Below are 23,376 nucleotides of genomic sequence, written 5' to 3'. Positions count from 1 at the left end.
TATGATAATAGAATCAACAAGACAGTCCCTGTCCTCAAAGATCACACCACTCAGAATTACTTCTTTCACTCATTTCTCATTGCCTGAGTAACTCATAGAGTGCTCATATAATTTTTTAGGTTTAGTTGTATCCTTCAGTGCTTTTACTATGATGGTATTTGTTTGGATCATTGATTAGGGTAACACTGATGTGTATTCTTAATTTGATTGGTGTTACAGTTATAAGTTTTGGATGCCAGGGTATAGATTGATATACAGAGTTTTGTAAAAAGAATTGCATAAAGTATGTTATTTCATTCCTACTTTCAAACACTGAGACATAAACACTAGAGGACTTTCTTTTCAGCAGGCATATCTAGTTACCTATACCAGATATTCTGTGTAACATGCACGTGTTAGATATTAGGAATATAGTAGGAAAGAGGAAAGGACTCAGCAAATTATGTGGGTTGAAAAATTTAAAAATTTTATTATTTCTCAAGATAAACTTTTACCCCAAAAACATGTTACTTGGGTGTGTGAAGTCCTTCCCGTTTGATTATGACTCACTGAGGGCGGAGGTCATGTCATTATCCTGTTTATGATGCTTATTGTCCCTTAACTATCTAATGCCACTGCGAGTCACTCTTGGCACTAACCATGGGCTGTTTTTATTGAATTGAAAATGAAAGCAGAAGGTATTTTTATCAGCCAGAGAGTCAGTAATACTGTGGAGAGATCATGGTTCTGGAAAACAGGAAACCTGAGTTTTATGTCCCAACTTCTTCATGAGTGTCTCTTGTGATGGCCTCAGATTAATCACCCAACCTCACTGGGGTCAGTCAGTTTCCTTGAAAAATGAGAAGACTGGATAAGACTGTCTCAAAGTTTCCTGCCTGCTGCCAATCTCCTGTGATAATTCCATTACCATTATACCATAAATATCTAGAGAAGGTCACATGGGTGTAAGAAAGTCTAGGTTATAAAGTCCTTATTTCAGTTTTTAAATATGGATAACCTTGATTTGTTTTATTTGAATTTTCTAGAGACAACTTATATTTCAGCCTCAGACCATCTGCGTATGCTCAGACTTATGCATGAGATGTCATGTAGTTAGGTATGTGAACATGAAAGTTTTCAGTTGACAGTAAACAGTTTTCTCTTTTCTTAGCTCTTTGGATGGACCCAACTTTTCCCCCAGACCAGCTCACGGTGACATTCCATCAGCCGTTATGATGGGCTTTTAGAACTTTTACAGAATACACAATCATCAAGCTCACCCCAAGTCAGAAGATATCATTGGATGTATGTAAGTCCCCTGCCTTCAAGGTATCTAGGTTCTAGTAATAGAGTTAAAATAAATATGTCAGGTACTTGACCCTGGAGTCTAAACAAACCATTGAGGTACTTTAAGGCAGACCATGAGGCACATAGGGGAAGCCTTGCCAAATTCTCTGCTCCAATTACAGATAAACACTGTAAAAATTTCCTAGTACAGATTTTTAATTGCTTGCATCCTGAAACTCCTGGGCCCTGCCTGTAATCCTACACCAGAGATTGTCCTTGAAACCCAGTGTCCAGAAAGTCCATCCGAGAAAACAATGCCGGGATGGACTCTGTGACCTAAATGTTAAGTTGTGCATGTCAAACAAGAAAAATTTGGAGGAAGCGGTAAGACTTTCGTAAAACTCATTCCATGGAAAGTACTGACTTTTGCTTTGAGAATAAGTATGTCCATCCTAGTAGTGTGGTGTTTAAAACGTCCCTTTATGAAATGATGAAGGCAGTGGTAGATGGTTTGTTGTGTGGGTGGTTGATTGTTGCTATGACTGTCAGTGTCACGTTCCTACTTGGCAAGGTCAAAGTTGATCATCCTTGCATTCCTCAAGAACAACATGCATTGCGTGAGTGCTCTGTGGACGTAGATTGTGTCTTCACGAAACTTATCTTCTGCTCTTTCACCCTATGGGAAGCAGTAAAGTCAGCAATACTCCGCTCATTTTATGGTTAAGCAAACAGACTTGGAACCATGTGTTCTACATTTTCTATTAATGCAATACAGGCTTTTCCTGGCATTGATTAAAAATCTGCTCTCCACACACCTCTGTACACAGTAATTATATGTGTGGAGTTATTATGTATGAGGTCACCAGACCTCACGTGTTCCTTACACCTTACAAATACGGAACCAAGTCTTTCATGCGGTAGGGGAGGCATCATCTTCAATATCGTGGTTTTAATTCATAATGGTAAGTTTTTGTGACTGAAGAGTAGAGATGTCTATTTTCCTGGCTAAGGCTTCTAACATCTTTTGAATATCTTGCTTTGAGGGGACACTTTACACATCAGGTTTTGATTCTCATGCAGTTGTTTTCCATTCTGAGAGGAGCCAACTATCCTAAAAGGTCAGTATTTGGCTTCCATACTTAATCAAACAATTGAGCTTCATGGCAATTTTTTCTATTAAATTCAAGAGTTTTTTTGTTCAATGCAGATGTCTTTCTGCAGCATCTTAGGTAGCTGCCTGGTGATTCAGAAGACTTAACCCAAGAGCTGGCTACTTCACTTCTTGTTCCACTGATTACTGCAGGGGCTCCAGCTGAGGCATACCTTAGCATATCTATGGAGGAAAAAACCTTGAATATTAAGTAGAGCACAAAAAGGAGTTCAGGAGGAAAAGGACCCTTTAAATGCCTCTACCCAGTTGCCCTAATGACTTTATTTTAAATTGAAATGTAATTACCATACAGTGTTATATTAGCTTCAGGCATACAATATAATGATTCAACAATTCTATACATTTCTCAGTGCTCATTGCGATAAATGCACCGTTGATCCCCTTTATCTATTTGTTACTGCATCGGCTTTGGAGTCCACAAGGCTGCCTTTATATCTTGTCTCTCTTGTATAGAAACTATGATTTGAAGTAGGCTGTTTAACCTCTTCATTTGCAAGTAAAATAGCTAACATCTATTGGCCCTAGATGAGGACCCAAGACTGTGTTAAGTTTGCAGCATAAATTCTCTCAATTCTCCCACCCGTGAAGCAGTAGTGTGCAGACCCTTGTTTAGGTGCTCATCCCATAATACTCATTCTCCCCTCCCTTGCTTATAGAACCCCGATTTTGTGTGGGTGACAATGTATCTCCTACATATTTGCTTTTCAAACTTCACTTGCAGCTCTAGTGACCATATAGGACAGGTTTCTGGCCATAGAGACACAAGCAGAAATCTGCTAGTTCTGCCTTAGTTTTACAGATCAAAGAGAACCCTTGTGGCTGGCCCCCCTTCTGTTCTCTTTCTGCCCTAAATACTGTCACAATGTCTGGAACTGCAGGAGCTAGCTTGTGCTCCTAAAGAAAAGGCTGAAAGCATCACAGATGCCAGCCCTGACATTGTGGAAATGCTAAAACATCAGCAGTCTCTTGTTTTCAGGCTTTCAGTAATGTGGAAGAATAGACCCCAATTTGTTTAAGCCACTATTACCAGATATTTCTTTACCTGCAGTTGAATACATTCCTACCTGCTACAAAGTATTATTATCTTCAGTCTCCAGGTAAGAAAACTGAGGCCCAGATATGTTAAATAATACATCTGATTTACACAGCTAGTCTCTGATGGAAGTGGAATTCAGACCCTACAAGGCTGACTTACAGCCTGAGCTCTTAACTAATTGTGGTTTTTGGAGGAAGGACATGAAATTTACTTACATAAAGCATTTTAGCTTAACATGGTGCCTGGCTTGTAGTACATGCTCATTAAAATCTTAAGACTGTTCCCATAATCACAGCTATTGCTTAACAGTGTAACTCTTGGGTTTTGATTCTCATGAAGTTATTTTCCATTCTGAGAGGAGTCAACTTTTATCCTAAAACGTTGGTATTTAGTCTCCATGCTTAATTGAACAATCCAGCTTCATAGCTATAATACATGCTGAGAGAGTTTGTTGAATAAGTGAATGAATAATTCTCTTAGAGAAATTTTCCTAAGCACCACTCTTCAGAGGTTACTATCTGCCTCTTTGGTAATGAAACGAAATAAGTATTGGTATAGTACAAAGTTTCAGTAGAGTTCTAGAAACTAGTCTGCCATGGTTCAAATCTAGCCTCACCACTGATTGATAAACTGTGTGATATTAGGCAAGTAACTTAACCTCTGTGTGCCTTAGCTGCTTCATCTATAAGATGGGGACAGTAATAATCCAAATTGCCTCATAGTAATGTTATTAGAATTAATTGGAATAATAAATTTAAAACAGTTGTTAAAGGGTTGGAATAAGCACTCAACAAATGTTAGCTTTTATGACAATAACAATTTTATTAATTCACATGTACCTTACTAAAAGTGGTTCCAGTTAGTGAGGCCATGTTGAAAACAAGATTGTCATAGAGTAGATGCAGCAATTCATTTGTGGATTCCCAGTGACTTACCCATATTAAAATATAGTAGGATCAGAAGAAAAATGGGTGTCTCAGCTTGGTAGCCGGTACCTACATGCTTGATTTCCTTCATAAACTATAAATTCACTTTAGTCTTGGTGTTTGCCTTTTAAAACTAAAAAGAAAAAACATTGTATACTTTTAGTGACAAATTATAAAATGTTGTTCCCACTTGCTTCCCTTTTCCCACTTCTGTTTTCAGATTTGCATGTAAGTTAATTTGAGAGGAATCGAGTCGACTTGATCAGGAAAAAATAGCATCTCTCTACCTTACTAGCAATTATTTTTACAGCTTAAAAATCAAAGTCAGCAATGACAACAAAAGCTAGCAATTATAATGTTAGCTTATGGAATTCTATTTTTTTAAAAGGGGCTAAAACTTCTGGAAACGTGTGAAGAGATTGGCAGACCTATTTTCCAGTGAAACAAACATAACTAGGGAAAGTGATTTAATAAAAAAATAAAACACAACTATTTAAAGTCTCTGGAAATGGTCCTAAGAGTGTACAGCAAACAGAGACATATTTATTCAGCAAAATCCACTAAATATGTAAGATCAGTGAAAACCAGTGGCACTTGAATCATCACCCCTTCCTTCCTATCTTCTCCTTGCTAGCTGAGCTTGATAGAAGCTCCACTCTAGGCAGGTGCGGCCAAAAAGACAGAGCTGCCATTCCCCTCAGTTCCCAATCAAGGGACACAATGTTTTACCAGGGGCAACAGACCAACATTTCTAATCATGTACAACTTCAAGTTACAGAGACTAAGTTCTCAGTGAGTGCATCCATGGGTTGGGTACTCCTCTCCTCCATCCACTCATAGGGTGGAGGCTTTAGGGTAGTCTGAGAATAATGGGTCCCTGATTATCCTCACCCCAGCTAACTCATAGGGTGAAGATTCCATGCCAGGAGAGGCAAACTGAGAAGGACAGAGGCTACTACCTCTCCCCAGGTCTCTGCTTATAAAGTAGAGGTGGCACTCCAAGAGAAGGAGGTCCCCGTCACTGGCCAGCACCTGAATCAGTGGCTCAGAGATTTTGCTCAGCAGGGTGTGATGCAGCCAGAAAGAATAGAGAGCTCTGAAGCTCACCCCCAAAGGAACTGACTTTATTTGAAACAGAATAAGGGGAAGTTCAAACCTAAGGGCATTCTCTAAAACAATGAAGATTTGGTAGAAAGAAATTAAGAGGGTCTGGTAGTTCTGAGCATCAAGCTAAACTGTAGGCCAGCTACTTTACTAGAAAGAATCAGGAAAACATATACCTTCTAAGAGCCCCCCTGCTGATGTGAGAAAAAAGTTTCAAAGACTAGCCCCCAATTACCCCCTGCCTGCATTTAATTAGATCAAACTGAGGAGCAATTTATGTCCCAGGACATTGTCAAAAAGAAGAGAAAAATCACATGCAATTAATGAAGCCTAACAGCTGAGTGTGATACAAAAAAGAGACAGACAACAGAGAAGTCAGGGAAAGAGAAGGTCAAAGAAACCCGTGCTAAAACCAGTCATTCCAGGATGACTGGGTGTATGCTGAGGCTTCATACTGTCAGAAACAGAAGGGAATTACATTTCATTAGAATAGTATCTGCAAATGACTAAACAAATAAATAAGTGTGCATGCTCACACAAAAGCCCAGAAAGAGAGGAGAGAAATCATTACCCAGAATTGCTGCTGTACTTTACCTAAATTGTCCCATTAAAAGAAAAAAGAGACATGGAAAGAAACAGGAAAGTGTGACTCATACATAGAAGAAAAGCAGGCAACAGAAACTATGAGGGAAGCTAGTTGTCAAATTTAGTGGACAAAGATTTCAAAGCAGCTGTTATAAATATGTTCAAAGAGCTAAAGAAACCATACTTAAGGAAGTAAAGGAAGCTATGATGACACTATCTCAGCAAACAAAGAATATCAATAAAGAGAAATTATTTTAAAAATAACCAGATGGAAACTCTGGAGTTGGAAAGTATAATTGAAATGAAAAATTTACTAGAGGAATCAACAAATTTGGAAGAATTAGTGAAGTGGAAGTTAGATTGATAGAAACTTGGCAAACCAAGGGACAGAAAACAAAAAGAATGAAGAAAAATGAACAGAACCTCAGAGCAATTTGGAACACTGTTATGCATATCAATATACATGTAATGGGAGTACCAGAAAAAGAAAAGAGAGGCAGAAAGGAGCAGAAAGTGATGTGCCCCCCTTCAAAAAAAAAAAAAAAAAGATTGAAAACATTTCAAGTTTGATGAAAATCCATATACCCATCTGAAAAACTCAGTGAATTGCAAACAGGATAAACAAAAAGAGATCTTCTAAGGGACACATCACAGTAAAAATATTGAAATACAAAGGCAAAGAGAAAATTTTGAAAGCAGCAGGAGAAAAGGAGCTCATCATATATAAATGAATCCTGCTGCTAAGACCAATATCTGACTTCTCAGAAACAATGGAGGATAGAAGGCAGTGGAACGACATATTTGCAGTATTGAAGGGGAAAAAAACACCAGTCAAGAATCTTATGTCTTGCAAAGCTAGCCTTCACAAATGAAAGCCAAATACAGACATTTCCAGATAAAACCTGAAAGAATTTGTTGCTAGCAGGCCCACCTTACTAAAAATAATAAAGGAGATTCTTTAGGATAAAGGCATATGACTGCAGATGGTAATATGAACCCTTGAGAAAAAACAGCACTGGGAATGGTAATTATATAATTATAAAAGGCAATATAAATGTATATTTCTCTTCCTTTCTCCTCCCTGTTTTAAAACTCAGTGGTATAAAACAATATGTATATAATTATACTGTTGGGCCTAAAACATATAGAAGTGTGATATATCTTACGTAAGCACAATGGAAGCGGATGAGAACAAGGTGTATTGAAGTAAGGAAATGACACCAGATGATAAAAAGAAAGGTGAGGAGTGGGAGGGGGCATAATGGATGTTAAGGATGTGAGTAAATTCAAAATAGTCCCCTACAGTCCCTGCAAATGCTTGCACTTACAATGCTTTAAATTGCATTTTTTCCTCTTTTGTAAACTGGAAAAATTCATAGTTGATTTAATATCTACTTGTGTCCCAAAAGGCACACTTATTTTTTGACACTGAAATGTGGCCAATTGGAATAATTGGTTGCTTGGGCTCTGTGATTGCATCAGACCTTGCTTTTCACCTCAAGGAGAGAAACTACTGGAAATTTACTGACCTCAAACCATTTTTATGCAAAAATGAATCAGAATTTTTTAAAAAATCCTTTAATGCATTATCAATTTCACAATTATAAATCAAGCTTTATCTGTGAAAGTATATTCCAATGATTTGATCCTTGTTGAGATTTATTTAAAATTAAAGGCATTGGTCTGCTGTTTTAGGGTGGTTTTGCTTAGAAACCTTTCAGCAATTCCATTTTTGAGAATTTTATTCTCACTGAGTCAGCTGAACAGTGATTGTGATATAATTTATTACTTTAGTTTTGTATTTTCCACTCTCAAGGTGACTTGATTTATTTGACTTATACATTCCAAAGGAAATGGAAGAGTAATTTAGACTCTCTACCACAAAGTTGTGATAGTAAGTTGTGGGTACATATTTGCAGCAGTAGGTTTTTTTTTTTTTAAAGATTTTATTTATTTATTTGACAGAGATTGAGACAGCCAGCGAGAGAGGGAACACAAGCAGGGGGAGTAGGAGAGGAAGAAGCAGGCTCACAGTGGAGGAGCCTGATGTGGGGCTCGATCCCATAACGCTGGGATCACGCCCTGAGCCGAAGGCAGACGCTTAACCGCTGTGCCACCCAGGCGCCCCAGCAGTAGGTTTAATATAAGCATTACTATATGCCCAGTAGTGAGGTAAGTTCTGGGAAAATGAAGATATGAAGGTGAAAAAGATAGGATAGTCCCTTGTCATTAAGGAAATGGTCATCTCAAGGGACAGTTTGTGCTGGAAACAAGTAATTTTAATGCAGTATGGTATTGTGTTAGATGGAAGCCAGATGCTATGTGACAAAGAAGAGAGCATCAGACAGGCAGGGGTGGGCAGGGAAAATGGAAAGGAAAGCTTGTTCAGGGGGAGTTTTCAAAGGAGGCAACCCAGACTTCAAAAATATGTGTTTGAGGCAGAAACATACACACTCTCTCTCCATTTCACATCAGAAATCAGTCATTATTAAATAGTAAATAGTAAATAACATTTTAGAATAATTTTAAAGAAATCATGCCAATAACACACATTTCAGTCAGGAATTTCAAATGAAAGGGACAGATATCCAACAAAAACCAACTTAAGAAAAGAAGGAACTGAGATGCCAGGCTTCAGGCACACTTGGATCAAAGAACTGAAATGATGCCATCTCTCTACCCTATGGATCTGCTGGCTTTTGTGTATTGGCTTCATTTCCTCCTATTACAGATAAGAAGTTATATGTAGCTGAGGTGAAATGGATATCAGTAGCCCCCGATTCACTAATTCCCAGGTTAGGAATCCCAGGGCAAAAAAAGCTTTTCTCTTCCACCATTTATGTATACATCTTAAAGTTCTAACTGGCCATTCTGCCCATCCCAGACCTTGCCAGGGTCATGTGCTCATCTCTTGACCTATCAATGAGCTGAGGATACACTGTGATGACTCATCCAGCCTGAGTTACATTCCCACATCTGATAGAGGAAGTACTGTATAGACCATATTACCAGGGCCACAAGAAATGGCATAGGGTGGGGAAGTTTCTTAATAAAAAAGGAGTTCCTTTACCAGAAGAAGAGGGCTGGCTAAAACAGTGGCTACCTGTAGCAGAGACTGCTAATGGTCCCTCAATATCTATTCCTCTCTTTCTCTTTAAGTAACCACCCCCAATGTTAGCTATGTATGTGTCCACCTGAATAAAGGCATATTCTTAGGCTCACTTGCAACCAGGTGTAGCCATTTGATGAAATCTGGCAAATGAATGTATGTAGGATTGCTGTGTAACAGCTTCTGAAAATCTTTCTTTAAAAATAGTTATGCACACTTTGCTTTACTTTTTTCCTTCCTGTCTTTTGGAATTAAGATATGATGGCCAGCTCTCTACCTGCCAGATTGGACCAAGAAGAAAGGTCCATGCCATAGAATCTCTGAGGACTTTGAAAAGCAGAGCTGCCAAACATTCACTGAACTGCCTATTTCCAAACTTTTAGGTGAAAGAGAAATAATTATCTCCCTTGCTTAAAGCACCATGTTTGATACAAACACATCACAATTCACATCAGGGCAATTCGGTACTTCCTCCCTAGTAACTGTGCTTCCTCAAACCTTAATTATGATCTTTTTTAAAAAAGAATTTACTTATTTATTTATTTGTCAGAGAGAGAGAGAGCACAAGCAGGGGTAGTGGCAGGCAGAGGGAGAAGCAGGCTCCCCGCTGAGCAAGGAGGCTGACGCAGGACTCTATCCCAGAACCCTGAGATCATGACCTGAGCCGAAGGCAGACTCTTAACCAACTGAGCCACCCAGGCATCCCAACCTTACTTACGATCTTAAGTCTATACAGATAGTGTGATGTAGTTATTCGTCTAGTCAACAAATATTTATTGAGACCTACTATGTGCCAGTTCTGGCACTGGGGATGCAACAGGGAATCAAACTGTTCAATAGACTAAGAAGCTTACATTGTAGTTGGAGAAGGAGAAATAAAAGAATAAGCATATAATTTATAAATGGTAAAACAGGCTAAGAAAAAATGAAGAAGCATGGTTAAAGAGATAGAAGGGATATTGGAGTGCTAATATTATTTTACATAGGGCAGTATAGAGGGACCACTCTCTGATAAAATAATATTTGAGCAGTGACCCAAATTAAAAGAAGGTGTGATGGTTAATTTTATGTGTCAACTGGATTGGGCTAGATGCCCAGGTATTTGGTTAAACATTATGTCTGCGTGTGTCTGTGGGGGTGTTTCTGATTGAGATTGACTATTGACATTTGAATCAGTAGACTGAGTAAAGCAGATTGTCCTCCCTAATGTGGGTGGGCCTCGTCCAATCTGTTGAAGACCTGAATAAAGTAAGAAAGAACTCTTTTTGCCAGGCTATCTTCTAGCTGGGACATCAGTTTTCTCTTGCCTCTAGTCTCAGACTGGAACATACCCCATCATCTCTCCTGGGTCTCCAGCTTGCTGTCCTCAAGATATTGAACTTGGAATTCACATGAGCCAATTCCTTAGAGTAAATCTCTTTTTGGCACAGGAAGGAACAGTGGGAAGTCCAGTGAGTTTAGAGTAGTTGTTCTCAAGCTTTTTGGTCTCAGGACCCCATTGCATTCCTAAAAATTAATGAGGACCCTTGAGAGCTTTGGTTACATGGATTCTATCTATATTTGACATATTAGAAGTTAAAACAGAAGATTTAAAAATATTCATTGATTCGTTTAAAATTACAATAATAAACCTATCACATGCTGATATAAATAATAATTTTATGAAAAATAACTGTTTTCCGAAACAAAAAATAATGAGAAGGGTAACATTGTTTTGCATTTTTGCTAATCTCTTCAATGTCTGGCTTGCTAGAGGACAGCTGGATTCTCACAGCTGCTTCTGCATCCAATCTGTTGTAGTGTTTTGATTTTAGTGTATGAAGAAAATCTGGCCTCACACAGATACATGGTTGGAAAATGGAAGTATTTTAATAACCTTTTAGATATTTGCAGTTATTCTTCTTTGATACTATACTTGACCCTTGAACAACACTGTGTGGGTCCACTTATACGTGGATTTTTTCCAATAAATACAGTACAGTGCTTTAAATGTATTTTCTCCTCCTTATAATTTTTTCTTTAAATTTTTATGTTTGTTTATTTATTTTTTTAGTAAACTCTATGCCCAACATGCGACTCGAACTCACGACCCTGAGATCTAGAATCACATGCTCTTCTAACTGAGCCAGCCAGGCACTCCCTTTTTTTTTTTTTTTAAGTTTATTTATTTATTTGTTTTAGTAACTCCTTATAATTTCCTTAACAACATTTTCTTTTCTCTAGCCTACTTTATTGTAAGAATACTGTACATTAATGCATATAACATAGAAAATATGTGTTAATTGACTGCTTATGGGTAAGACTTCTAGTCAACAGTAGGCTATTAGTAGTTATGTTTTGGGGGGAGTCGAAGTTATACACAGGGGTCAGTGCCCCTAACCCATGTATTGTTCTAGGGTTAACTGTACATCAAAACTCAACAAGTGGTAGTCTTTTATAGGGTAGCTACAATGTGGAATCTGAAATTAAATCAAGAAAGTATTTGCTCCGTGTACGCCTGTGACAAAACAGGCATGAAAACAACATCTTAGTATTAGAATAAAAATAATTGTGACCTCCAGACCCCTGAAAGTGTGTCAGGAACTACACTTTAAGAACCGTTGCTCTAAGAGCAGAGTAAGTGAGGAAAAATGAGTGAAGAGGCCGTCAGGGAGTACATGTAGGAGCTTGTAGCTCGTGATAAGCACTTGGAAATTTGTTCTCAATCAAAGGTGAAGCCACTGCAAAGTGCTGGGTGGTGAAGTGAGTTACATTTAGAAGGCCCATTCTCTGTGTATATGGAGAAGAGACTGTGGGAGCCCCGCGTGAACAGAGAGGCCTCTAGGACACAGGTGCAGTACGTCCAGGTGAGATAATGACAGCTTGGACTGCACAGGTGGTCTGGCTCACCACATAGACATTTGTGGAACAGTGGAAATGGAAACCTGTCTTTGCCTGAGGTTTTTGGCACTCTGTTAAGGATGATTCAATGAATTAAAGCTAAAGCCTCTCTTTTTCTTTGTGGATGCTTCTGAGTTTCTACAAAAGCTCTCGATGTCTCAGGGAATCAAAGCAAGAGCATAAAAGAACCCTGGAGAACATTTTCCTCAATAATTTTTAAATTATTCTCTAAAGAGCCACAGGATCTCTATGAAAGTAGTAGGTCAGTAATTATAGGAATTAAAGGAAACCAGTAGCATGTGTTTCAGGCTCCCCATCTCTGCTTGGGATCTGAGCAATTCCGCTTTTATCTTTGTATTAATGGAGTCTTTAAAGCTTTTGTTCAAAGAAGGTGTTCTGTGGCTAAATAACAATTTATGAATGAATCTTGACACTGTGCTGAGTCAGGGTGCAGCCTCAGAGTCCTCGACACACTATTCCACTCACATTCTAAGAACAGATCAGAACTGGCCCTTCCCGTGAATAGTGTTTGCCATTCCTCATGGAAGCCCAAACTCCATATCTCATCACAGAGCCCTCAGTTAATTTCCGTGCCTCTCCAACTTTACTGGTTTCTACATCACACCCACCTTGCTTCCATGGCTGGATACGGTCAGCCATGTAGAGATCATACGATGATCAAGCTAAGGAAATTTTTACAGACTCTTCAGGGATTGAAAACTCACATGCCTTCAGAAGACAAGTGGGTAGCAGGCCAAGAGTGGGGCCTAAAGTGGGAAGACAGGAACGACAACGTTCTGACTGAAGGCATTCAGATTCAAAATTTAGAAAAATTCTGGCAAACAATGACAAAGCAAAGAAACAAATAACCTCCCACCATGGAGGTTATGGACTCTGTTTCGGCCTTCGACAATCTCAAATTGGTTTAACTTGCCCATTTTTCACATGAGGCTCGCTCATAGAGGGGCGGTGGTTTGGGAGGTTGTAGAGATTGGGGACGTAGAGCTTGGATTTTGGAGTCCGATTCAGGTAGCTTGTACTGTGGGACCACCGTTTGCTAGATGCATGATCTTGGAAATCACTTCTGTAAGCCTTCATTACCTCAAATACACCCCCACAGGAAGCTCTTGGCCCAGGACACCTGCCACGTTGAGTACTCAATAAACATCGCTGTTCATGTTGCTCTCGGATAGGGTCCCACACAGCTAACTTGGTGCAAAGCGAGAAGGTTCCCCATCATCCTGAGATTTGCTATTGAGGAAATCTGCCACCGGGACTTCTGGTCCCTTTGGTACACCTGTGAGGACATTGCCGGTAAGACATCACAAAGAAGAGGATTGGAAAAAGAGGGGGAGCTGGATAAAGAGATGAATCAAGGCATAGTCCGTGGCAGGACATGAGCTTCCCGTGAGCCTGACGTTGTTTCTCAGGAGCAGCTGTTTTGCCTTAAGCATGGGGTCCCCTTAGGGAATGTTGTTAATGGAAGCTGATCTTTTCCTCAGGTTTCCCCAGCTCTGCCATGGGTTTCGGCAAAGGCCAGGGGCAGTCAGTCTGTGTGCAGGCCACTCTGCCCCCTGGGAGCACCAGTTTACTGAGAGTGAGCCCGGACTGCTGAAGGGCTGTCAGGAGGAACAATTTTCCGTCAGTTCAAATCTAGAACAGATTTGAACTAACGCCCTGGAATTAAAAACCAGCCTGTCTCTGGCTGAAAAAAGAATGAAGTTTGCAAATGCAATTTTAAGCTTGTTGCTTGGTTAGGTTTTATGTTGCAGTCTACCCTTCTCTGGAGTGTTAAACACTTTACGAATGTCTGTTGGCTGTTTGGGTACAGTATGGTTTTGATTAAATTATATTCACAGTTCTGGGGAAATGTTGTGCCTGACATATCTGCATAGGGTGGGTTTGCGGGACTTCAAGGAACATGCTTTTATAGAGTGCCCACTCCATCAATTCAGGACATTGGTACTTGCGAAGGAATCACTTTTAATTAAAGAATTTTCAGTGTGCTTAAGAGTATGAAGTCAGAAGCACAAATCCCAGCTATCTGCTTTACAGGTGTGAGGCTTCATCAATCACTTAAATCTCTCTGAACCCTTCTTTCTTCGTCTATTAAATGGGCATAATAACATCTCCCACTCAGAACAGGGCAGTTAGGAAATTTAGACTGCATCGTGGGTGTTGCATACTTAGCCCGGGGTCTGGGAATTCATTAGCGGGTGCTCTGAGCACCAGAATTGCCATGCCTTACTCTCTTAATGGCCTTGATTAGCAAAAATAATGAATCACATTTGGACATCCTGCATCAACAATGTATGCACTAGGTGTCTCCAGTTCAGGGGGAGCAATCCAGTCATTTTCTTACCATGTGGCAAGTGCTGGGAGGCAAGTGCCACAAAGAATTGAGGATATCATCTTCACTTTCCAGGGCTTTCTAGAGATCAGTGACATTCTGCACTGGAAAAGTGCAACATAAAATACAACGGCAAAAGAAATTGGTAACTGGTGATCCCAAACAAAGCAGGTGTGATTCAGGACTCTGGTGGGTAGAACGTAGAGTGGGAGTCAGCTGTGGTGTGGCCTCAGGTCTCCTGAGAAACTATGAGAATGAAGAAAGAGAAATTTCAGATTCAGGGATAGATAGGTAGAAATGCCAAAGGGCCAAGCACAGTGGCTCGCTCGGGGTTATGGTGGACCAGACTGCCCGGTAGGATCACCAGCCCTGGGCTCACCGGACAGAGCTGGACATGGGCTTTCTGGGTTCTTCTGTTCTGCTAGACAGGGCTGCACCTGCGGTGACTTATGAGCAGGTACCCCCCTGACTACTCAGCTCAGCCCCAGACTGTCCCCTTCCTTCGCGTGCCGAAATGCTCCTAATTGCCTTGGGTGTCCAACTGTCCTTTATGTGAAGGTAGTTTTTTTTTTTAAACCAACCGACCTCTCTCCCTCATTAAAATAGATAACATTTCTGGGAGAGGATTTTTCCAGCTATTATGCCCTTTTCTGTGTCAGGCTGCTGATTTCCAATGAGACAACAAGTTGAGAGTGGGGATGAGGACTTGGGGCTCATGAGTTTTGAAAGAGGAGGACATGGTGCCTAACAGACTATCCTGGGAAGTCTTTCAGTAAGTACGTTCTGAGCACCTATATCACAATTCCACCTGGCCTACTTATTAAGAATTCAGATTTCTTTTTTTTTTCTTAAGATTTTATTTATTTACTTGAGAGTGATAGCATGAGTGGGGGAAGGGTAAGGGAGAGGGAGAAGCAAGCTCCCAACTGAGCAGGGAGCCTGATGCCGGGCTTGATACCAGGACCCCAGGATCATGACCTGAGCCAAAGGCAGACACTTAACCGACAGAGCCACCCAGGTGCCCTAAGAATTCAGATTTTTTTTGGCCCACCAAATCAGTATCCAGGGGCAAGATCTGGGCATCTGTGTGTTTAGCAAACCCTTAGGGTAATTTTATCATAGTTTTGTTTGAGTCCTGCCTTGGTGGAGAGTCCCTGGGAGTGAACCACGTGAAGTTTTAAGCAGCCAAATATATGATAGATTTGCCTAACGTGATTGCTCCTGAAGACGAAATTCATCTGTACCCCACCACGTTGCTGGGGCACATCCTGCTGTAAGTCTCTAACACGTGGGGGTGCATGCACTAACTGGTGGAAATGGAAAGGCGGGAACAGAGGGGAGGATGCCCTTTCTTGTCCCTTCTACAACCACTCCTTATTCTACATTAACTCCCAGGTAGAAATACACATGTCCTTTGATCCCCATTGTGTTCAGTAGACTACCACTGTGAGCGTATCTGGATTGTTTTGTTTGGACTTTCAAGGAGGAGAGAAAAGGCATTTAGCAGCTTCTTACAAGATACTCAGTACATGGCAAAAAGTTCTCCAGTGAGCTTTGACACAATCTGCTCTAACTCAGAAACTCATTCAATCCCTTTCCTGGTATATGTATTCCTTAAGTTCTGTGGCAACACTTTGCTTTGTTTTGTTTTGTTTTGTTTTGGCAGAGCTGAAGGAAAACTGTAATGGGGGTTGTTTTCCATACTTTTACCATAAATTTTTATTTACCCATCAGGAAAGAAAAAGAGCAGTAAATTGAATGTTCTACTATTAAGAAGGACACGTGCCAGGGAGGAAGGAAACTCACAAGGCTCTTAATGACATCATTTACAAAAGAAAGTCCTTAGAAACCTCTGATGCTGCCAGTCAGACTTGACTGGTTGATGTCTGAAGGAAATTAATTGATTCCTGTTTTTGTATTGAGTGGAAAGGGCATTAAACACAACGAATAATGGCTTTCACCTTGAATGCCTGTCCTCCAATCTTGCAAACACAAACAAATGCCCTCCCTGAAGAATTTTCTGAGAGAACTAGTTTAACTAAGTGAAGGGGCATCTCTAGTGGTCTTCGTTTCTGGTTGGAAAGGCAGGATTTTTGTATCTTTAAAAAAAATTTTTTTTAGAAAAGTAGTACTATATGAATGCTGAGGTTTGAATTGTGTAACTGCGTACAAAGAGTTTAATGATGACTTTACACGTCGTGAACTTTCTTATCATTTTTACCTCTACTTGTCATGTTCATCAAGTCAAGATGCTATCAAAAGCTCTGCATCTAATTTCGTAACAGTTGTAAAGAGTGTGTTCTTTGTCCCAAGCATACCAATGCTTTAGAAGTCCGATCTTGTTAAGAGATCAAAACAGGTAGCTGCTGAATTTTTATTTTATAGATAGAAAACTGAGGCTTGGAGATGTCCAAAGTTAACAAGAACAACAAAAAGCAGTTGAAAATATGTGATAGGAACCCAGACCATCTGATTCCAAAGTCTGTGGAGTTGACACAACCCTAAGCTTGTAGCTACAGCATTTTGCTATGTGCCCACACAGAAGGATGATAATTAGGGACAAAATATCCCTGTATTTCATTTTATAAGGACCAGGTTCAAGAGAGAGAGGATAGTAGAGGAAAGAAACAAAAACCTCCAAAATATGTTGGCCCTTGGAAAAAATAGGTCAGGACTGTCAGCCTCCTAATAACCATTTCAAATCATTTTGGCTTTGCCTTTTAGTTTTCTTCTTTTACTAACTCTGTATGTTCATATGGGCAAGTGTCAGTGTCCTTGCCTCTGGGTTTTCTCACCTGGAAAAGATGGAGTTGGAGCAAATAACCATTAAGTTCATTGAGTTTCTAACATTCTATGAGTATACATGGTGTCTGCTTCAGGAAGCTCGCAGTCTCTAAGCAGGTGTAAAAAACACAAGCAATGCATGGTGCAAAGTCGAAGTTCAAGTGAATAAGAGAAGTATCCCTTTAGGTGGTCTTGGAGTCAGTGCTGAATCAATGATAAAGACTATAAGGAAGACAGAGGGATAACATAATCCTGGTGTCATCAAGGGTTTCCCCAAGGGGATAAAACTTAAGCTGGGCTTTTTAAAAGTTCAGACAATTGGACTTACAAACATTTATAAGATGAATCCATGCTCTCTGTAACGAGTCAAATACCACTGGAGTAATGAAGCTGAAGGACAGCTGGGATAGGTAGGGAGGAAGAGGGGAGCCCTTGCCCTTGTATTGTCTAGTTTTTCATTTTGCTGCATTCCCATTAACACTGCACACACATTGCAGCACACTTCACATCATATCAGTGCCTTTCACTTAATGGTACTTTCATGTGCTCTGAAGTTCCTCGATGACACTTCTAGATCACTGTATCTGGCACAGTGCCAGCACTGATGATGCACTTAATAGATAATTGGTTGAATGAGTGGTTGACATATTTTGGAGATGTTCATTCATATAAACAACCACAACAACAGCAACTCTATTGGTCCCTTTGGGGGCCAGGCACTCCATGCAAAGATTAAAGTGATACCCTGCTTTCACACACCTCCACAGTCCCGTAGAGACATGTTCATAAATAGCTGAGATGCAACGTGGGAAGGGAAGAATACCTCAAAAGAAATGTTGTGATGGAGGCCCTCCCCATTTGGGTGGACCGGAAGGAAGAGTGCAAGTAAATTTTCAACTCCATAAAACCTAAAGAGAAGACATAGAATGGGCAAATATGGCCCCAGGTAGCTAGATGATTTTCCCTATCAGCCCCTCAACTCTCAGAGTGGATCAGTTTCAGTTTCCTTAGGCCTTGAATGCTGGCCCTTCAATTCCCTTCACTCTGCCAGCATCTTGTCAGCTCAGGAGGCTCAGATCACATCCCGACTTTTGGGTAGCAGTTTATCTAGCCGGCGGAACCCCAAACACGAATGAAGGCAATAGAAGAAGACGGTTGGCTCTCATCACAGACAGAGCAAGAACTCAAGTGCAGGAGCTGGCCAGAGATTGAGGGGAAGGGAGAGGAGGATGAAAGCAGAAACAGCCGGTCTTTTCATTGCCATGTATCACCTCACAGAGAATGAAGCATGGAAGGTCTAGGTGAGTGGTGATTCCACTTTAAAATGAATTAGTTAATTTGTTTGAAAAATAAGTGGAGTGTTTGTGATGTCCAAGGCAATGTGCCAAGCTCTGAGAGACCCTAGAGTCTCACCGTTTGTGTAATAAAATCTGAGATAGAAAATGCAAAGTGTATTAGTGTGTTAGGACGGCCATTACAAAGTACCACAGACCAGGTGGCTTACACCACAGAAATTTATTTTCGCACAGTTCTAGAGGCTAATAGTCCAGGATCAAGGTGTCAACAGTGTTGTTTTCTTTCTAAAACTCTCCCTTTGGCTTGCAAATGGCCCCCTTCTCCTCTGGCTTCCTAGCTTCCTGTGTGTTGCCTGTGCCCTAATCTCTTCTTATAAGAACACCAATCAGATTGGACTAGGGCTCACCCTCATGACCTCATTTTACTTTTGTTATCTCTTTAAAAGTCCTGTTTCCAAACACAGTCACCTTCTGAGGCACTAGGGGTTAGGGCTTCAACGTACGAATTTTGAAAGACACAGTTCAGCCCATTAACATGGAGCTTCAAACCCTCAGCCTCGACACAGGAAGGGGAGAAGCTCGGGGGTGTTTATTTTATTAAAGTTTACCTTTAATAGGTAAGTAAATCTATGTTCCTCAACAAAATGAAAACCAGCTTGAAAAATCCAAAGCGTTAAAGTTTTCCATTTACTCAGGATTTTATTGTTTGATGAAGATAGTAATTTTTCAATTTTTTTGGCACTAAGCTATGTTAACCAGCCCTGTTTTGTTTACTAAGTCCTTAGTTACAGCCTCGAGCTGACGTAGAGTGTCTTGCTCTGGCAGTGTGTACACAATGTGCAAGCTCTGAAGAGGAAAAAACAGACTTTGCCGGCCTTAGGCTGAAATCTACTATAAAGGAGGATTTCAAGGGTGTGAAAAGAAGGGATAAATGATGCCGCATAATTTTCTTCCAGTGGACTTGGATAAGAGGAAACGTTTTGACTTGGGATCAAGGGGAACAACATGACGTTAAGATTGTTCGTTATGCATATCAACAGGAACCTCTATGCTTGTTAAAGGCACTTCTGTTCCCATAGAGGACATTTTCATTTCTGACCTTAGTCATGACCTTTAAGTGCCTGTGTGAAATGATGAAAGATACTGCAAAATTCCATCCCTGAGCCAATTTTGTTATTATCACAGTGTGGTAACTTAAAAAAAAAAAATCTTTACTTTGTGCATGGAACAGTTTGGGGTTATTTTGAATAGTGCCACCTATTGATTTTACATTTAATAATGTTGCTAATTTGTTTTTTTCCACGAAGAAAACAATTTTGCATAAAGAATTCACAGAATAGTTGAACTTGAGGAATATTATAAAACATCTATCTTGTTCATCTTCTGTAACTTATAGGGAAGAACCTGAGGTTAGCAGACTTTGCCTCTTTCTCTCTCTTAAAGTTATCCTGTGAATTAGTGGAAGAATCAGAATTCAACCCAACTGAATTCAATGTTCCCCATCTCCCTACTTAGGTCTTGTTCTAGCCGTAGTGTCACAGAGCATTTGTGCTAGATGAGACCTTGGAGACCATTGAAGCAACCCCTCTTGTTACCATTAATTAATTTATTATTATTAATTAAGGACCTTGTGGCCCAGAAAGGTGAAACAATCTGTTGAGGTCACATGGAATTGAATCTAGGAACTGGAACCAACCTACATCTTTATTCTCCAAGTTCTGAGAACACTCCTCTAGGATTTCTCCCAGCACATTCTGAGTGTATCCTCTGCACAAAACTAGTGAAAGGGACCCCAAGTCCTTATCTTACAGTAAGGAAAGGAAGCATGGGGTTTGGGACTCCCCATAACGCCGGGATCACGCCCTGAGCCGAAGGCAGACGCTTAACCGCTGTGCCACCCAGGCGCCCCCCTTCTTATAATCTTTATCTTCCTTTTGTACAGAAGGCGGATGATAGTACAGGGTTAGAGATTCCAACAAAGAAATGGACAAAGTTCCACGTTTATTTAAGTGCAGTGGATCCTTTGAAGAATATATTTTTCAATTGGTCAAACTATTGACTACCTGCTAGTAAGCAAGAACCAAAAACAAAACAAGACAGAAAAAATTATTTTGTGCTCTCTTCCTTGTCAGTGTGGGGAAACTAGGTATAAATACTTCAAAACATACCTAAAAATACATTACGCATAGAACTAACTCACATACCAGGTATTCCTTTTATTGTAGTCTGGTGGACATGTCTCCTCTTCCCATTCACAAATTGAAACCTTCTTGAAGCAAGACTGTATCTTAATCACTGTTATCTATAATACTTAGCATGCCCAATACCAGTTTAACTTAATGAACTTACATTCAACAACAATAAAAGATATCATAATGAACGGGGCGCCTGGGTGGCGCAGTCGTTAAGCATCTGCCTTTGGCTCAGGGCATGATCCCAGCGTTCTGGGATCGAGCCCCACATCAGGCGCCTCCACTAGGAGCCTGCTTCTTCCTCTCCCACTCCCCCTGCTTGTGTTCCCACTCTCACTGGCTGTCTCTGTCAAATAAATAAATAAAATCTTTAAAAAAAAAAGGTATCATAATGAACAAGATATCGTAAGACTCCTACATTGGTTGGACTTAGACCCAACTGTGAGAAACAGGAAATAAAGGCAGTAGCTTAAGTAGAAATGTATTTCTACCCCACATTCAAGATGTCTGTAGTCAGTAGCCAGCGCTCCATGGTGCAAGTGATCAAGACACAATTCTTTCTTATAAACTGTGGAATATGGCTTCCATTCCAAAATGGCTGTGAGAAATCTAATGATTACATGTAAATTCTAGCAAATAGGAAGGAGGGAAGTGATGAAGAATGATGCGCCCTCTCCCTTTAAGAATACTTCCAAGAAATTACACACACCACTTCTGCTTATATCACAATAGCCAAAATTCAGTCCTGGCCAGAGCTAGCTGCAAAGGAGTCTGGGAAATGTAGTCTTTTTCTCCTGGGGGCCACAGGCCCACCTATATAGGAATTCCAGTACTAAAGAGAGAAGATCAGGAAGAAAATTGGTAAGATCTGACACAACTCCAACCTATTGAAAGGAAAGTTTCACTGTGATATTTCAGGTTTTTGTTTCTTTGTTTGCTTTTTTTTTTTTTAATGGGGGCCAGTAGTCTTTAGTCTCATGATAAAGATTATAGATTTAGTAAGAAACAGATTTGATTGAACCCTGGCTTTGCCAATTACTACATATGTGTGACTTTGGTTAAGAAACTTAACTCATAGGATTGTTGGAAGAATGAAGCCACAGTCCTGGCACATGTGCAACATGCAATAAATGATGGTGTTTATTGTCATTTTTTCTTATTAATTTCCTCTTTGAGAAAATGTAAACCCAAAACCACATCTAGTAAAAGATGTGAGGATTTCATCATCCTCCCGTCAGCTGGAAGATGACGGGAAGAAGCATTACAAATTCAGTCACCGGAGTGCCAAACCAAGGAGTTGTTCTTGCCTTCTGATGACGTTGGCATGTGGAATTGTTTCTGTGAATATTCTGTATATATGGGTCCTGACCCTGTGGCCCCATGGGAAATGCCATTCCTTGTAGGATTCTGTGTGTTTAGGGGCTAGGTGCTCTGGATAGAAACGGCATAGAGGAATTCCAGAATCCTTAAATATGTTCCCATTATGAAGTATGTCCATTAAACATCATTTTCCCATATGGAGGAAAACTATAAAGTTGCTGGAACCCCTTCCAGCCAATTTCTTTTGTTGATTGGTTGTGAATTAGTTGAGCAATGAAGTTGAGTACCAATTATGTGCTCCAGCCTTGATGTCTTTATACTTTTTTTAAGACACGCAAGTGGGTTATAGAACCACCTGCAGTGACCTCAGCTTGAAACAAAAACAAAAACAAAAAACAAAAAAACAACCCTCAGGAGAACAAACATTCATTGCTATGTGTCAGGCACTGCATTAAGCACCAAAGAGCACTGTAGGAGAGACAGAATCCAAGACAGGTGACACCCTGAGAAAGAAGAATTACAACAAAAGCTCACAGGTCAAGAAAGTTTGTGTATTCATCATTCTATGACATAGTTGGAAATTCTACAAAACTCAGGATGGAGAAATTTCTGCTAAAGAATGGGCAGGGAAAACATAAGGATATTTGCCTTGTTGCCTTTCTTTGGACACTAATTTTGTGACCTCTATTAGCTTGTTAACATTTTCTGGACTCTCACCATTGCCAGGAATGAGGCCAATGCAGTCTGGGTGATCTGCAGGGAGCCCGGTACGCTAGCATCGTACCAACACAGTCCTGAGCGCCTTTTGCATGACAGCCAGAATTTGTAAAAGGAATCCAGCAATAATTTTCTAATAGAAATCACTAGGAAATGATGCTCTGAAACACATTACATTTTTTTAGGCTACAGGCATTTATTAATTTTCCGTAATCTGACTTGAAATTTAACATAGTGGAAACAGGATCGTGCTTTGACTGCAGGATTTGGGTGTAAATCAAGCTGCCTCCTTGGCTTCTTCTTGATGGTGCAAGAGTTACTTAATGTTTGTTAGCTCCTGTTTCCTCTTCTGGGAGATTTTTGCAGAGATTAACTGGAATGACATATGCAAAACACCAGTGGATTGCCTGCTAGGAATTAGGTACTTAATATTAGTTTACCATCTTCCCCTCCACTTGCCTTCCTTGCCCCCCAAATTGCTCTCACCAATTACCAAATTCAGTGGGCAATTTTTAGTGCTTGTCTCCTAGTCCTTCTCAACATGTGACACTGCTGAGCATACCTCCTTTCTCGGCACTCTCTTTCATTGTTTTGCACAATGCCATCATCTCTTGTTTTCTTCTTACTTCTATCCAATTCTA

General features: G+C 40.2%; 1 protein-coding gene across 1 annotated transcript in view; it reads left to right on the top strand.

Annotated features, from left to right (window-relative positions):
* The first annotated feature begins 1,267 nt into the window (after positions 1-1,267).
* Positions 1,268-23,376, top strand: part of ENPP2 (ectonucleotide pyrophosphatase/phosphodiesterase 2) — a 144,530-nt gene continuing 122,421 nt past the window's right edge. Inside the window, exon 1 of the mRNA XM_034668560.1 lies at positions 1,268-1,288. Coding sequence (XP_034524451.1) covers positions 1,283-1,288 — 6 coding nt within the window. The 5' untranslated portion in view covers positions 1,268-1,282. The remainder of the gene's footprint in view (positions 1,289-23,376) is intronic.

The sequence above is a fragment of the Ailuropoda melanoleuca genome, chromosome 9 (genome assembly GCF_002007445.2).
Source record: "Ailuropoda melanoleuca isolate Jingjing chromosome 9, ASM200744v2, whole genome shotgun sequence".
Classification (NCBI taxonomy): domain Eukaryota; kingdom Metazoa; phylum Chordata; class Mammalia; order Carnivora; family Ursidae; genus Ailuropoda; species Ailuropoda melanoleuca.
This window is presented reverse-complemented; position numbering and strand designations above follow the sequence as displayed.